The 17,662-nt window shown below is 36.0% G+C and overlaps 1 protein-coding gene across 20 annotated transcripts in view; it reads right to left on the reverse strand.

The window, feature by feature from the left end:
• Positions 1 to 439: 439 nt before the first annotated feature.
• Positions 440 to 17,662, reverse strand: part of ANO3 (anoctamin 3) — a 262,481-nt gene continuing 245,258 nt past the window's right edge. For all 20 annotated transcript variants that reach the window (XM_083838227.1, XM_083838211.1, XM_083838225.1 and 17 more), the window contains 9 exons: positions 16,169 to 16,280; positions 14,870 to 14,927; positions 13,773 to 13,870; positions 11,883 to 12,028; positions 11,592 to 11,744; positions 10,105 to 10,252; positions 8,544 to 8,624; positions 7,571 to 7,676; positions 440 to 6,799 (listed from right to left, as the gene is read on the reverse strand). In XM_083838227.1, the coding sequence (XP_083694353.1) occupies positions 6,617 to 6,799; positions 7,571 to 7,676; positions 8,544 to 8,624; positions 10,105 to 10,252; positions 11,592 to 11,744; positions 11,883 to 12,028; positions 13,773 to 13,870; positions 14,870 to 14,927; positions 16,169 to 16,280 (1,085 nt within the window). In that variant the 3' untranslated portion in view covers positions 440 to 6,616. The remainder of the gene's footprint in view (positions 6,800 to 7,570; positions 7,677 to 8,543; positions 8,625 to 10,104; positions 10,253 to 11,591; positions 11,745 to 11,882; positions 12,029 to 13,772; positions 13,871 to 14,869; positions 14,928 to 16,168; positions 16,281 to 17,662) is intronic.

The following is a 17,662-nucleotide window of genomic DNA, read 5'->3' on the forward strand; positions in this document are numbered from 1 at the left end:
TTTAAGGCTAAATTGGAATTCAGAAAAAATTACCATTCTGATTAAATATTCAGTGTTGATTAAAGCTGTCTTATCTTCTTGCTTGTTATATGTCCTGAGCCATTGATCTTTACAGAGTAGAGCTATCCTGCGCAGCTGAGTGGGAAAGAAAAAGAGATTAAGAAACCAGAAACATGTCTATTCAAACAGGAGCTTAAATTTAAGAAATTATTAGTCATTAGTGAAAGCAGTAGACCATAAGTGACTGAAAATTTGAAAAGCGAGTCTAAAGGTACCCTGAGACCACAGTATTTGTTAAATGTTTAACAAGTGTCTGACTCAAGTTTAATCCTAAAATTACTTCCTTACAACATATGACTTGAAGGCATATGAACGCTCACTATTAGACTGTATATTTTTTCATAACTTTGAGTACTTTTAATAATGAAGCTCAGTCTCCTTCAAAGATATCCAAGTTTATTACTGAAAAATGCAATATTCAAATGTGTATGATACAGAAAGTAGTTGCATTTGTACATGTAAACCTTGATAAAGTAAACAGCATCTCAAAGACAAATTTATGCCAAAAGTGTCTTACAATAGTTAATCAGATCGACAGCTTTTTCCTTAGTGAATTCTTTTAGTTCTGGGGTACATACCGGCTTGTAAAAGTAATCTTAAACACAAAAGAAAATGAAAGCTGAGAGGACAGAGGAACTTCTAGCTTGTAGTGCATAAAAGTCACTTTTTCTGAGACACTTGGTGGTAATCTTATTCTAAATACTACTTACAAAGTTTGGATTTATGAATAGAAAAAATAGTTGAAGTTGTATTCTAATTTCTTACTTAGAAACCAAGTTGTATTTAAATATTACATAAATTTCAAATATATACACACTTTAAGAAATCTTTTACGATCATGATATTGCAAGTTAGCCAGGACTATCAGAGTAAAAATGACTGAACTATGTTACGTAGTTAGATTTTACATGAGATTATTTCAAACAACTGAAATTTCAGTGATACTACTCTAGGTAAAAATTAGAGTCAACAGTTTCGTCAATTTTTCAGTACAAAATTCTCAGTCATCTAAATAGAACATAAAATAAAAAGGTGATCTGATTTTTTTTTTTTTCATTATTAACAGAAAAACCATCATGTTCTCACTGTTTAAAACCTCATTAGCTTTGGACTGCATTGGGTTTAATCCTAATTTCTCATCTAGTAGCATCTGAACAACTATTTCATGTCAATAAGAGTGCAAACTACAGGGAACATTTAACATCACAGAGGTTACGGCAAGAAGTTAGAACACGCCAACAGAACTGACAAAAGATAATTTCCAGTGCAGCGAGGAGGGAATATACCATTAACCATATACCATATAAAACAAAATATCCCAGTCCCGCATTAAAAAAGTTCCTGCATAACACGGAGCAGCAAAGTGATTTCTCTAGAGTTCTTTGTTGTGCTGTTATAAATTTGTGCTGCTGTGGGAACATTGTGCTATCGCAACTATGCCAAAATCATGCCAATACTAATTTTTAGTAAATGTGGTTGCAAGGTCAAAATTAGAGAAAATTGTCCATACTCATCTATTCATTTACATTTAAAAATGCCAGAATTGTGTAGGGTCTTCAGGATGCACGTGTGCGTGCAAGGAGGGACAGAAGGAGTGCAAAATGCAGTGCCTGGGAAAGTGGCAGACGGGACAGATGTAGCAGCACTTTGTGACAAAGGTCATGAGACCTTTGCTTCCTCATGAACATGGTCCCACGAACATGAGACCTTTGCTTCCTCTGATCATCCCCAGCCTCAAAATGCTGGTTGGTTCCATGTCACTCTAACAGGAGGTGGGCTCTGCTGGCAGGAGGTTGAGTACCAACAGATACAGAGAGCTTTTAAAGCTGCTACATTTTCTGCCACAGGAATTAAGGTTTGCAAGTCACTTAAACATTTGGAGAAAGTGTTACTACATACATTTTAGTCCAACTAGAGATTAGAACTAACAAAATAACTTCATCTTTCTCAGAAGTCTAACTGGTGAACTCTGAATTCTTGTGTCAGCTGTAACACTGAATAAACATTATTACGAAAGGTTGCTTTTAGATTCGGTTCAATCTTTACCCCCAGTAACCAATGTTAGCAGTGGTTCATGAGGATTACAAAAAATAAAATGCTTCTGGAGGTACTACTGTAATTGTAAGTGATCACTGGTACATGGATTGTTATTTTTCCAAAATTATCTATTTTTTGGGGGAGTTTCTTCTCCAATATGCAACACTCACTAGAAAATATGATTGATTTTCCATTAACTTTACTGCCTTCATATTTAGCTGTTTGTACAAAGTGAGTTTACTTAACCATTGCTCAGTGTATATAAAAATCTAGTTTGTAATAGTTCCAATAAAAAATTTGTAATGCATTCAAGTTAACTATGTGAGAACAGCTCATTTTGTTTCCTTCTTATGGACAAGGATCATTTTCAGTCAATCAAAATTGTATGATGCTTCTAAATAGCTTCTAAATAAGGACATACTAATTTGCCTCTGTACAAACTCAAAGATTAATAAGCCCCATGATGTCACATGGGACCTCAGAAGTAGTGTCACCAGACTCCATAGCTCCAGCAGTTCTCTCTGGCAGCACTTGCATTTGGAGTTTGAAGCAGAAACAGCTGTGAAGGAAACTGCAGATGTGTACTACTTATATTAGACTGGTCATCTTAATAAGGTTAGAAAAAAAAATCTCTAATTTTAACCTTTCCCCTTATTAACACTCACCCTAAAGCTGTGTTTCCCAGAACATTTTTCCTCCTGTACAACTTTTGATGAAGAAAACCTCAGGAAATGAATGAATTGATGCATTAAGGTAAGTACCTATTAACCTACTTCCAACTAGACCCTCTAGACTTTTTTCTTTTGAGTTTTCTTTAGATCACTATGGAGCTTAAATGAGATCCTCAGAACATAATTCAAGACTAGTTGCTGTCAGAAAAGGGCATAGCTGATGTGTCTGCTTTGTAGGTCTGAAGATATGTACTTCTAAAGAAACAAACAAAAAAATCAAACCCACAAACCACTTATCGTCCATCATCACACTCGAAATTTTAGCCTTGTCATCATCAATATCAGCTTAAAAGTTCAGCTAAATTTCCTCTATAAATCCTTAAATATAAAGTGGATTGGAAAGATAAAAAAAAAAAAGCCATTGTGTAGTCTGCTTTGTTTCCAAATATTAGCACTCTATCAGGACACCCAATCATTGCATTGTCTTTTTGGTAAGGAAATTAGATGACAGCATAACAAACAGAGAGCCTTTGCTCAAACTACAGGCAACCTTGCTGGCACTCAGCTGTGAATACTGAGCAGTGGATGAATCCCTCGCTATGGAGAGGGACGCTGAGCCCTAAGAAGGAACTTCTCATTAGGAAGGCCAGTGAAACAGAATCTTTGTATGCATTCAAATTCCACACTTTTTTTTTTTTCATTTTTACTAACCAAAATTCAGATCCCACACATTGGGCACAAATTTAGAATGAGAAGTAAATAGAAACGTGTATAATGTATGTGGATTTTTTTGCCATTTCTGAAATGAAAATTTCTTTTGTCTGAATCAAAACACTGATTTCGGTTAGGAATCATTAAGACATTTTGGACTAATTCTTTGTATTTAAAAATATCTAGTTGCTCATGCAGTCTCTGTAAGGGCGCATGCATAGAGCAAAATTGTCAGATTAGATCTAAAGCATTTTTGCACAAATTGAAGTTCTAAAGCTTTGTCAGATTTCACAAATGCAGCTTGCATGCACAGTCTATTCATACTGGTCATTTTTTTGGAAAGACAATACTTAGAATATGAAAAGATCATTCACCATTCATAAAATACATTATTCCTGAGGACAGTGTGTGCCTTATACTTTAGTAAAATGACGTGCAGTCTATGCAAACAGCATACTAAACGAAGTCTAGCAAAAAGTTCTCAGCTTAAGCAAATGGCTACTAGTGGCAAAACTTCAGACATTGTTCATGTCCTTCAGAAACAAAGGAACACACACAGTGTTTCTCCAAAATTTCTTGTGCTTTTCCAGTGCATAATCTGCACTATGTCAGATCTACATACTTGCCTTTGATATATTTCTGTACACCAGTGCTGAAAATCATTAAGAATATATATATATTTAAATCCAAAATCATACTCAAATACAAAACATCTTTCTTTCATATGCACTTGGAAATTCAGTTGCAATTTGCCTAAGTATATTTTCACATGTGGCAATATCGACATCAGAAATGAGAAAGTATAAAATAATCAATATTTCCGATTTTTGCCAAATTTTATCCTAAATCTTTATACCTTGGGCCAGCCAAGGCATTTTGTTTTTAGAGAAAACATTAAAAAGAGAGCTCATCTGTGACCTTCTGAAGAACTGAAGTATTATCACTACCTGGCACAAAAATGGGACCTGGGACACATGGTTAATCCTGTCAAGTGGTGCTTGATACTCCACAGTATGAAACAGTGAGAGAATAAATTAACTTAAATAGCAAGAACCTATGAGCACTGAGGAGAGGGCTGATATTTCTGATAAGGACTCCTGAGGAACTTAGCGTTCAACCCAAAATATGAAGGAAAAAACCCAGCCCTTCCAAAATATGGAAAGCTGAGTTCCATCAGCCCATTATCATAGATCTAATGGCTAATACATCTGATTTGATCATACCTTCCAATCTCCTTCCTCCTTTTTGTAATAGTGCAGATATTCCTATAGTTGCCTTGTCTGGTCACAGAGAGCTGGAATTAACCACAGAATTTCATGAATACGGTGAAATGAGTAAAGAACTTAAGGTATGATGCTAGGTCCACTGGCAGATATTACTCATCTACATTGATGGGCTCTTGACTCTTAAAAATCATTTTTATATAGCATAATACAAAAAAAAAAGTGATTGTTCTAATATATGCAAGTGAGTACTGGAATCATACTTTTTGGCTCAATATGTTATTTTAACAAGTAAAATTTCATGTCTTTTCATATCTGTCAGCAGTGATTTCATTGCAGCTTTATCCCTAAAATAATGCTAAAACTTGCAGCCTTTATAGTTCATGTGCTTTTGTTGGCTCTTTTATTTTTTCTCACCCAGTATAAAGAACGATTATTAAAATTGCAGAAGATAAACAGAATGACTGTAACTTGGTTTCCCCACTCCCTTCTCTGCAAGTGAACACTGCCCGCTTGTTTTGATTTTTTAAATTAAGTGCTTATCTATTCCCAAATTATGAAACGTTAATACAGTTCCATCATCAAAATGTGACTGACCATAAGCAACACTACCCCATACTGTATGCACATAAAAAATGAAATTTGATTCTTTATATATGAACATCTACTTTTTAGAGTGATTTTATCCAAAAAGGCCCCCAAAACTGTAAGAAGGCATACAAATAATAATAAAAAATCTAAAAGTAACCACTGTGTGTGTGTGCTTTTATATACAATCTGTATAGATATCTGCCTGCATCTAATTCCCATGCTTTGACTTATTTAGCCCAATAAAAGAAGTGCACATTACTGGAACATTTACTATTACAATAAGAAGAGCATTGTTATAAGGTGCTCTGCTTCTCCTTCCCTGAACAAGCAAGTCAAAATGTTATACGGTATGTCTGATATATATCTGCATAAGCTTGCATACTATAAATAGTTAATTTTATATTCAGAACAAAGTCATTTGCACTGTATTAGAATATTTCAAGTTAGCATTCTGTGAAGTCATGGAATCACTGCTCAGACAGTTCAAAGAGAACAGTAACACAGTTGGACATCTGCATGATACATCAGAGCATGGAAATGACAGTTCTTTCATCCTGGATGTGTGTGGAGGTGGCCTTTCTGCACATAAAAGTGGAAAGACAACTCACAGCCATGTCATTTTCAAATACAGCTGCAGTGTGGGCAATGCAATGTGTTCTCTTAGTGCTGCTTTCTCTTTGAATTTAGATTTTTTGGTTTTCAACTAGAAGGATAAATTAATGACACTGATGTGCAAATCTTAAACTGCATAGTATATATTAAGCAGCCATATACCCCTTTTCTAGGGTAGGACCACATCCACAATCTCAACAAGAGACTAGGACAAACCTGACAAAACAGTAAGCCTGAAAGCTCATTTATATCAAGTTATGGCCACAAAGGCAACAACTGCTTTTTTCTTCAGAGGCATTACAGATGCAGCTGAGCAATCAGAAGCTGTAGTGGATATCATGTAATTTGTTTTTGTCATGCCCATACTGTGTAAGTTTACAGGCAATTTTTTGTTTTCATTACGCTGTTAGTACCTTCATGAACAGCACAAATGTTCATTGCCTTTTTAAAAAGCAGTATCCAAATTTTTAATCCGTCTGCACATTCCTGAGTGCCAGTACTTGGTGCTCCCCACAGACCAGTTACTGATAACGCTCTTCATTTTCTTCATTGGAAGCACCTGTTTTCCGCTTCCTACCAAAGCCTGCAACTGTACAGCCCAGCAGGAACATATATACATTGCCAATCTCATAGACTGATGACAGACTGACTTCATTTTGAAACTGCACTCTTCAACTTCCAAACAGCGTTTCTGTTGCAGCATGGTATTGACTAAGGCCATTCATGGTGATATTGTTTCCCATTCTTTTTTCTTTCTCTCTGCAAATGCTCTAGTTCAGCCTCATACATCATTTCCTGGACTAAGTATTTCTCTCTCCTCATTCTGTCGCACAAGTCTTTGGGCATGTCTGGAATCAGGTAAGCAATGAAAGACTTGATTCCAAAAACAAGGTGCTGAAAAGAAGAAAGAAAAGAATTGCTTCAAAGATGCGTAAATACTCATTTCTAGAACCAAATTTTAGGGGCCTAAAAATCAGCGGCAAATCTGTAACAGGGGTTCGATTCGTGACTGAAAAGTGACTCTTTTTTTTAAATCTCTCTCAAAATAATATATATTCACACACACATGTGTAAATAGTCTGTCGGGAATGGGAAAATGCTGCAGTCTTAACAAAAGTAAAACTAAGGGTATAAGTAGTGATCAAAATTAATATGAGACAGCAGGACCTGCTGGTTAGAGTAATGATAGCAACCATTACATATAAGCAGTCTTTGTTAAGAACTTGTAGTCAAAGTAATTAACCAGTTCCCCACACAGCATACCGTACCTTCTTCAAAATTAGTACACATTTCTAGTTTTATATCAGGGTACAATCACGCATCATTTTTCTGACACACACTTGAACTTGTAATAAGTTTAATGTACACAGAAGTTGAATGTCTGATTTTTCAGTTAAACATCAATGGTTTTGTTGAGAACCAACATTATTTATAAGATTACTTAAGAAAATATGATTTTGAAGGGACTAAAATCTGCACATGCTCTGTCAATTCACTTTGAAGCAGTTGATTGACAACAGTATGGGGGTGAGTGATTTTTTTTTCCTCTTTCAACTATAACGAACAAGCAACTAATGATAATGACACTTCCTTTACAGGACTATTATAAAAAATCAACTTGAACTTCAAAGAGATAGAAAGGAATTGCTCCTTTCCACGACTAACCTCAAAAACTATAATGAAGGCCAGCCGTGCTGCCAGGACATGCCAGAACTGCAAAGTGAATTCATATGGAGTTGAACTCCATGGTGGGGCTCTGTAATCTCTATACCTGTAAGACAAAGAAAAACTCATTAAGTTAGTCTGTGCTCAAAACCCAGAACATGATGAAGAGCTCTCAAGCTTGTCCCAGAGCTGCCTAAAAGGACAGAACTTGAATTGAAAGCATACTTCAAGAGTAATTCAATGAAAAGTAGTAGTCTATAATACAGGTATTAAATACAGCTGCTTATAAGATGGTACTGTTTGGTTCCAAAAAGCCATAGCAAACATTTCCTTTTCTTGTTACACAGCTGACACCTTGGAGTATCAAGTTCAAATTCACTGGCTCTAAATTGATTCTCATCTTTTCTTATAAGCAGTTGAGATTCTCAAGACAAGTCTTGTATAAACATAGCATGACTGTAGAGCTTAGCGAATCCAAGATAACTCTCACTATAAAACTAAATCCGAAACCTGAAGCAGTAAAATTATGCATTGTCATATTTAATCTTTATGCTGAATTTCTCGTATTCATCTTGCATAACTGTTTGGGCTGGGTTACACGCAAAACAAAGATTTTACTTGCATATTTTAATTAATAGACCTCAGAGTGCTGAACCAAAATGAAACAAGACTTTTTAGCCTTATTTACAGCTGGGGAAACTCCCAAATGAAATAATTCATACAGGCCTGTAACACATGGCTTACTGGAGTCCTGGAAAAGCTACGAATAGAACATGGGTTTCCAGCATCTTAGCATTGCATCCTGCAACACAGCTTTAGCATCTGAGATTTCCCTGTTGAACAAACTTGAACTTCAATACTTTTACAGGCAAAAATTAAACTCTTCTGCCAGTAATTTAATCACCGACTTTCCATTTAATGCCTATAATAATGTCTGTGTCTACATTACAGCAGGGGGAGCATCTCAATATACCGGCAGTATCCTGAGTATCCCATTCCAAGTTCACTCAAATCAAATACTGATAAGCTGCTGTTGACATATCCTTTTAAGCATCTGAAAGAAAAAGACATAGCATCAGGATTTTCTTTATAAAGTGGTTATATAGCATAAATTCTGTATGTAAGCGTATTCTGCCATCGCATACCGTGAACATACTGTTTTATTTGCTTATTAAGACAAAAGCAATTCTAAAATTTTATACATAGAGGCCAAGTGTTATTGGAAGAAATCAAGTAACTTCTGTTTCAGGGATAACACAATTTTAAAAAATGTTTTGAGCACTTCTTGTTTTTTTGACTTATCTACTAGCAGCTATAAAACAAATCATTTTGCTACAAACAGCGTTCTTCACTGTTGCCTCTTAAAAATACTGAACTTACAAAGATGGATACGGAGAAAGAGAATAGAATAATTTCATATCCTTGCATAATCTGCCGCTAGTCATGCAACATATACTAAAAAAAGACAGGTTTTATGAACCAAATCAAAGAACAGTAGAGAGAACAGTGTATATATACCAAATAGACATTTGGAGGTAACAATTTTTTGGTGTTAATGTCAGAAATCACTTAAGTACACTGAATTATCACTGCAGGAGTGTAATTTTTTCATGTCCCTGGAAAACCAGACACCTAAGCCATCCTGTCCTACTGAAAGTGTGTCCTGTAATGTAAAGAAGGGGCTCCTGAAAGGCAAAGAACATTTAAAAAGACAAGGTATCTGTTATATCCCCTGAGGTTTGCTGTACTGAGCCCTAAGGACTTCCAATCACAACAAGAAAAAGAGTAAATAGGATTACACAGTTCTCTATTAAACAGGCAGTCCTCATTAAAGAGAAGCCAATGAGGAGAGGTGCTCTGCTGGATCTTATTCTCACCAACAAGGAGGAGCTGGTGGGGATTGTGAAACTTAAAGGCAGCCTAGGCTGCAGTGATCATGAAACAGTGGCCCGAGAAAACTGGTTAATGTTCAAGGAACACCTCCTTCAAACTCAGAGACGTTAGTAAGTATCTGGAGAGAAGTTTAGGAAACCGGCCTGGTTATGCAAAATAGGAAAGATACTTTGCTTGAGGCCAAGAAGCATTATATAAGGAACTAGTCCAAAGAATGTCAAGGCCAATCTTTCCGGACCTTGGCAGAAAGTATTTCTGGAGAGAAATAGACAGAGAACGTTAGGATACAAGAGTGTTTGGGAACATAGATGTGTGTGTGGGAAATTAGTGGGAGAACACGGAACAAAACCATGGCGGAAAAGAACAATTCATCTAGGAAGTGCCTGAAAACTGTGGGCAATGTATACTGAATTATGTAGTATGCATTTAGAAGAGAAGCAAGGATTTTCTGCTGATATAACTGTGGAGCTAGTCAGCAAACTCTCTGGAATGGCTAAGTTACTTGCACCAAACACCTGAAAAGGTTTGTAAAGATGTAAAGGATGAAATATTACTGATGAAGTATGTTAACACAGAAAGACAGTAGAACAAGTGTGCTTCCACTGAAATATGCATGTATATTTAAAAAAAATCTTCATTACTTTTCTTGTCTGTATCCTTGATCTGTACAGGGACCATATTTGTATGCATAGACAAAACGTGGAATGTAGTCGGAAGTAATGGCAATAACAAAGGCATTAGTGATGACAGCCAGAACTCCAATTCCTTCAAGAATCCCATACCAGATACCTAGAAACAAGATAAATAACAAAGCCATTAGTTTTTAATAGTGATATTGAGTCACAAAAAGTCATACTGGTGATATTATTTGTCACATACTTTTCCTTGCTTCTTGAAAAAGAAACATTGAGTCAGAAAAAACAGTCAAGATTAAGCCACGTCCTCACATTCTTGCCATGACAGGCTACACCCGAATGAAGTGCCTGGCAGAGAAGGACCTAGGAATACTGGTTGATAGGCAGCTGAATATGAGCCAGCAGTGTGCTCAGGTGGCCAAGAAGGCCAACAGCATCCTGGCTTGCATAAGAAACAGTGTGGCCAGCAGGTCTAGGGAAGTGATTGTCCCCCTGTACTTGGCTCTGATGAGGCCGCACACCGAGTACTGTGTCCAGTTTTGGGCCCCTCGCTACAAGAAGGACATCGAGGTGCTCGAGTGTGTCCAGAGAAGGGCGACGAGGCTGGTGAGGGGTCTGGAGAACAAGTCTTACGAGGAGTGGCTGAGGGAGCTGGGGTTGTTCAGCCTGGAGAAGAGGAGGTTCAGGGGTGACCTTATCGCACTCTACAGGTACCTTAAAGGAGGCTGTAGCGAGGTGGGGGTTGGTCTATTCTCCCACGTGCCTGGTGACAGGACGAGGGGGAATGGGCTAAAGTTGCGCCAGGGGAGGTTTAGGTTGGATGTTAGGAAGAACTTCTTTACTGAAAGGGTTGTTAGGCATTGGAAAGGGCTGCCCAGGGAAGTGGTTGAGTCACCATCCCTGGAGGTCTTTAAAAGACGTTTAGATGTTGAGCTTAGTGAAATGGTTTAGTGGAGGACTTGTAAGTGTTAAGTCAGAGGTTGGACTAGGTGATCTTGGAGGTCTCTTCCAGCCTAGATGATTCTGTGATTCTGTGAAGTCTGGCACACCCTATTGAGAAGAAATATCTAAGCAATGAACGCAATAAAGGCCAAGTACAAGACTTTGGAAAGACACTTCTGTATTTTTATTTAATTCCATTGTGAAAAAAAATTGAATTTAATTCTTATATTTCATTTTAAAATTCAATTGATTTTGGAGAGCACCTTGGATCTGGAGTTTCAGAAATCAGAAGTCTAATGCAAGGGCCATTTAAGCAATACCATTTAAGCATCTGAACAAATGGCCTGTTTTCAAAATTTTAACTGTTACAATCCCTTATCGGAAATGGAAAGAAAATCTGAAAAGTCCTTTTAGCTAAGCAGTTGAGTATGTTTTTGTTGCTTAACAGGACAGTCATCCTTGATATCTGTAGGTTACATGCCAGTTCAAGTGACATCAAAGACGAAAACAAAGAGAGATGGTACCAGACAGTGATACTTAGGTTCTCTCACCTATATCTGTTGCTCTTGCAGGCATAGGTCTTCTCCACTGAGTGACAAACTTATATGCATCTAACCTTATTTCTATGATATTGTTCAGCAATGCCAGGAGAGGTGCCAGTGGGAAGGCAGCAACAAAGATAGTGGTGAAGCCAAACTGTAAAACTAGATAAGCATTTCTGTGGTTAGAAATTGGATGTGCAAGAAGTTCTTTTAACGTAAAACATTCTCCTCCCACTTGCCCAGCCCCTTCTCATTAAAAAACAACAACAACAACCCTGACATCTCTATAAGTTTGCTTACCCATCTCCAAGTATTCATCCATTAAGCCATGGAGATTCATAGGCTGCAAATTCCAATCTTTCTCCCACTGAGGTAGAGAAATTTTATGCTCCATTGATTGTCCTCTCCTCTTCATTTTGCGTCGTGACCACCAATTCTGTAATAAACTGTATTAGACGAAGTATTATTGACTGTTCTTGCTCAGTAATTTGCAATACTAGCTGCTATTGTTTTGAATGGCACCTAAGTGTTAGGTATTTTCTTCTGGTAATATTTACAATATTGTGTAAGATAAATTTCAAATAGTTTTCAGACCTTTTCAACTTTTCATGATGATTTAAATTTTGTCTTTAACATAGCATGTCAGGCATTGTACAAACAAGCTTTTCAGAATACAGAACCTGCCTTTTTTTTTTTTTTTTTTAAGGATTTTTACCTGTATCAATAAAAAAGAACAAGAAATAATCACATATACTGAAAGCATTAAAAGAAAAATGCTTTATTTTTAATACTGTAAAAGACAAACCAAGTAAGTAGAGCTCATTAGGAACACTGGCACTAGAATATTTTGAACAGTAGAATATAACTGCTATTTTTTGAACAAACCTATAAATCTAAATGTTCTTCAGAACATTTTTCCTTTTGAAGCAGGACATGGTATCCAAAAAGATGCTGCTAAAGACTTTTTTTATGAAGCTGTGCAGAGGTCCTTTCACAAAGCAGTTATAAATATTAAATGGTCTTATACACTGAAGTGTTATACATAGGAAAATATTATCTAGTACTGACAAAGGTAGCACTTAAAGGCTATTATTTGTTTCTAGATATTACTGAAAGAAAAAAGAGACCAAATATGGGAAATCATTTTTATAAGTATTTTTATTATTTTTTTCTGCTCAAACTGATTTAGTGCTTCACTCTTGATTGTCTTGTTACTGAATGACCTCAGTTGCAAACAATGGTTTTGTGAAAACAAAACACTGCTTTCCGTAAAGGAACACAAGCACGTTCTAAAATAAATTCTCGACAGTGTTAAGATACTGCTGGGCTGAGAAGACAGGAAGCCTGATACTTCAAGTAGATTTCTTCTTTTCAGAAATGCACATCTCAAAACAACGCAGTAGCAATGATTTGCAGACTGCCTGCACATTGTAAGCGTAACCTTTTCTGACATTATCAAGGTTGAGACTTGGATTAAATTAATATTTGATGAGCAACCTTTTCTTTGGCTGAAAACATATTTTTTCAGTTTCAAAAGAACTGTAACTCTTAGCCCATTACTCTTTTCAGTAGTTGGACAGCTCTGTTTGTATTAGGGCAAATGAACTTAAAATAAACAATTTAGCTAGTTAATGTAGCCTGAGAAACTTTTTTTTTTTTTTTAAACTGCTTCCCTTGGTAAAGAGTAAATTTACAGTATGTGATGGTGAGATGCAAACACTATAAACATTCTCCAGGCACGTGTTGTTCTTGAAACAGTTATTTTGGCAGAAGTCTACTATTTTTACTCTATTTTTTCTTACAGCACGTAGGGAAAGAACATAAACCCAGTTATGTATTTCACAACTGTATTTTTAGGCCTCAGAGCTAGTACTGAACACAAAACTAAGTAAACGCTACTAACAATTTCTTGTCACCCTTTGGGGATGGCTGAAAATCAACACTATGTTTTGAGTGATAAAGCAAAACACTTAAACCTGAACCTGCTGAAGAATTCCATTTTATGTCCTTCTGAAAATATACTTCTAGAGATCAGCAATGCACCTGCACATGATTTTTGTCAAGACGATGATAAATTTTAATTAAAGGTGATATTTTACCCTCCATTCATATGAAGATGTTCCCCTGTTGCTGAATCAGCACTAATATGGAACCACTATCTGTAAAACAAATATTAGCAACAGAACTTACGGATAGCCTAGCTCCATGAAATTGTTCCACATTTGTTTTAAAACCATAATAACTCCCATCTGCAGACACAGATCTATCAAGCAGCCACTGGGATGACACTGAAATGAAAAAGGAAAAGATTAGTAGTTCAAGTCAGAATATTCTGTTAATTTTTATTTTTTTCACAGGGTGAATGGAAAATACTGAAATAAGTATGGAGAAAAATACTCAAGAAATATTAAGAAAAATATTAATAACAGAAGTATTAACACAGAATTTAATGGAACACTCTTTAGATATTTTATTTTTCAGAGAACTGGAGCGTGTTACCTGGCCTAAGGGCAAGTGTGCTAGATATATGTTAAACAATATAGTTCATTTCATTTAGACCAATACATATGTTTTGATTTAAAAAGAATGAAGTAATATTTTATTTGTAATAGCCTAGATCCAAACTGAGACTTAGCAGCAGAATCTCTGCTGCCAGTATGTTAACTATATCAATTGCCAAAACAGTGTATGCTAAATTAAGTAACATATTAATGTGTGTGGCAATTACAGAGTTTTTTTTAGACCACAAAGTTATAGTATTTACTCTGTGGCTACCAAGTCTCTGCAGAAGCGTGTTTTTCAGAATCAGGAGATAGCTTCAGCCATGCTACTCTTCCCAAGGAAGGTGCAATTCTAACATACTTTCAAGCTAAATTTTGAAAATATTACTTTTCATCTTTTAAAACATTTCATACCGGTAAGAACTTAAGGAAATGATAAGGAAAGCTGATGGCATTATGTATATGTCCTCTATCCAAAAATTCCACATACCTAGGAGATCACCTAGGACTCAGTAGTGCCAGGAAGGTAAGAGAGTATCACTGTTTGCTTTTCAAAGAGAGAGGCAGAAGGAATTGCGTGTGTTGTGCAGTCACTCAGCACAGTGGAGAACACAGAAGGAAAAACACATCTCCTGTTTCCTATCCTTTGCTATAAATAAGAGTTTACACTCTTCACCACACTTAGATGGAATAATAACTCTTTCAAACTGGACATAGTTCATGTCCTACAGCCTTTTCCTTTTTACTCACGTAAATTTCACAGGAACACAAAACAGGACTGCTTACCTCTTCCAGTCTCCATCTGTTAAAAAGCTTGTTGTACTTTCCTGGGCGGCCTGCAAATCTAGAAAATAAGATTTCTGCTTCTCAGTGAACATTCCAAGAACGCTCTGTATCAGTAGTTATTTCACAACATCCACTGAGCAAACTCATGAAATATAAACAGATTAAATCACACAGGCTTAAATCTGGTATCTGTGGGATATGGTAGTTTCAGAATGCAAACAAGCAAAGGAACCATCATTTTGCAAGCAATCCTAAGCTTTTATTATGTCCGGAACAAAAATCCTAGCTTCAGAGGTTTTAGATGTTAGATACTCAAACTCTCTAATCTGCTTTTAAGAAGATAAACTATTGCAATATGTAGGAATTTACTGCAGCACAGAGATCTACTTGGCCGAGTGAAATGTGCACTGGATTGCACCCTCAGACATAAAAGCATAAAATGACTTCCAAATACATCATGACTAAACCTTTCTTAGAGATCTAACAGATTCTTGCATAATGAACTAAATCAAAATTCTTAATAACCTCAGTGACAATTGCAGATGAGAAAGAAAAAATAAGAGGTCTGGTCCTAAAAGACACAATACACAGCAAGACACATTAATTTAGAAATTGTATGACGAATGTATTGCTGGATGTAACAATCAGGTGTTACCAACAATCTTTACTTAAGTTTTTTTCTTTCAAACAATCTTGAACTTAAATTACATTATAAAACATTACAGAAGCTACTCAGAAATCATCTGTAGGTTCTGTCAGAAAGGCAAATCTGATGGTAGAGCAACTCAGGTGAAGATGAGGTTAGACCTGTCTGGTAACTCCTGCTCTAAGCTGAAGAGACACACAGGACATGGATCCAGAATTTTTACCTCCTAATGTTGTATAATACCTTCCAGTGAATAGTTAGTATTTATAGAAATGGGTCCTAGGAAAAGTAACCAAAAGTGAATAAGGGAGAAAAAAAAAGAATCAAGTTTATTAGTGCAGTGCTGAATACAGATGCACATTTAGGAAGGAACTGTATTTTCAAAATTCTGATTTCTTGTTTTGTTAGGAAAGTCATTTACATACACCCACTTAAAAAGTAGACTTTTCACTGTCTCGTTTCTGAGATTTCAAGAGTCCAACCCTTGCATGCAGTTAGAAACAATTTGTACTATTATTTACGCTCAGAAATGGTGTCAAACCTAAATCTTAAAGTTTGAACTGTCAATGTATTTTCTTGAAACCTGTAAAATTACCGAGGATTAGAGTTCTGTGTGAACTTTACTTTAAAAGCAGTTAGCAAAGATAATTTACCTGCCCAGAAAAAAGGCAATGTAAAAGATAGAACTGTTCAAGTTGACAAACTGGAAGAGGAACATTTTCAAGGCAAAGCTGTTTTCCCATTCGGATTCTGTTCTTGGGTGCTCTATGGAAAGACACAGTATATATCATATAAACAAAAATTAAATTGAGTAATGCCTTACTGCACACAGATCAATCAACACTAACAAAACAAGTGATGGTTTCAAGCCATAGGACCCCACCCAGTTGCATTTAACCTTTTTTTTTTTTTCCCTCCAAGTATTCCAGCTGCAGGTCACAAAATGCCCAGCTCAGGCTAGGATGGCTCTGTGCGGGAACAGAAGAGACAAGTCCTGTGGTACAGGATAGCTCAGAGCGAAGATACGTCTCATAGGAGGTATATTTTCACTTCTATGAAAAAGTTCTGAATTCAGCGTGAATGTTTAATTTTAAGGCTAGAGGAATCTTGATTTTTCACAGTTACACAAAAGCATGTGGTATCAGCAGATCAATAGACAGGGACTGCCAGGGAAAGCAGATGGAAAAGAGACAACCAATGGTCAGTTGGTTTCTCAATCAAATATCTCACCCTCCAAATACTTCCATAAGACCGCTAATTCATCCTTGACACTTCCTCTATCATAATGCTTGTGAAGTTTAAAACAATTTATAACACAATGAAGAAACAATGGAGTTCCTTCTGTGCTTTTGGAAAGAACTGTAGAAATGTTTATCAGGATTACAAATATTCTGTGTAGGTTTACACTGACTTGGATGTTTTTCCTTACAGTTTGCAGAATGTAAAGAAATCAGAACAGAATGCAGAATGTAAGGAATTAGAACAAATGCAGAATGTAAGGAATTAGAACTAGACACAAATGATTAACTTTTGTGTGTGTGTGTGTAAAAATTTCAAATTTCTTTGATGCATCAAATTTGGAGTATAGTACATTGATTAAAATTTCCAAATACATATATGATTCAGAAATCCAAACTGCCTTGATTTTTTAAGTTATATTTTGTACTATGTGATTGTTTACCTCTAAAAATGCAGTCTGCTTTGAAATAAAACATTATACAAATTTAAATATACTGCCTCTCCATATGGACACTGATGTTCCTCAGAAGGTAGGATTCTCTCCTGCTCTTGGAAGCAGAACACTTTAGGAAGAGCTACCTATTTCACATATGGAACCTGATGTTTCATCATGCTTAATTCAAGACAATCTGTTTTTATTTAAAATGTATTGTGGGAAAAATGAGGTCATCTATGTAAATAAAATCACTATTTTCTTTCCCATTCTCTGGTATGTAACAATGTATTTTAAAATTTTCGTTAAGAGAGAAAAAATTGTGATCTGAAAAAAAAGTATTTTAGTATTTTAGTAACTTGAATAAGTTGACTACACATACTGAATCTTTCTAATCTGTTCAACTGCTTGTTACCCGTAATGCACAAATTTTTAAGCATGTTGTTTCATGTATGCTCTTCAGTATTTGAACCAG

Source organism: Anser anser (assembly GCF_964211835.1).
Source record: "Anser anser genome assembly, chromosome: 5".
Classification (NCBI taxonomy): domain Eukaryota; kingdom Metazoa; phylum Chordata; class Aves; order Anseriformes; family Anatidae; genus Anser; species Anser anser.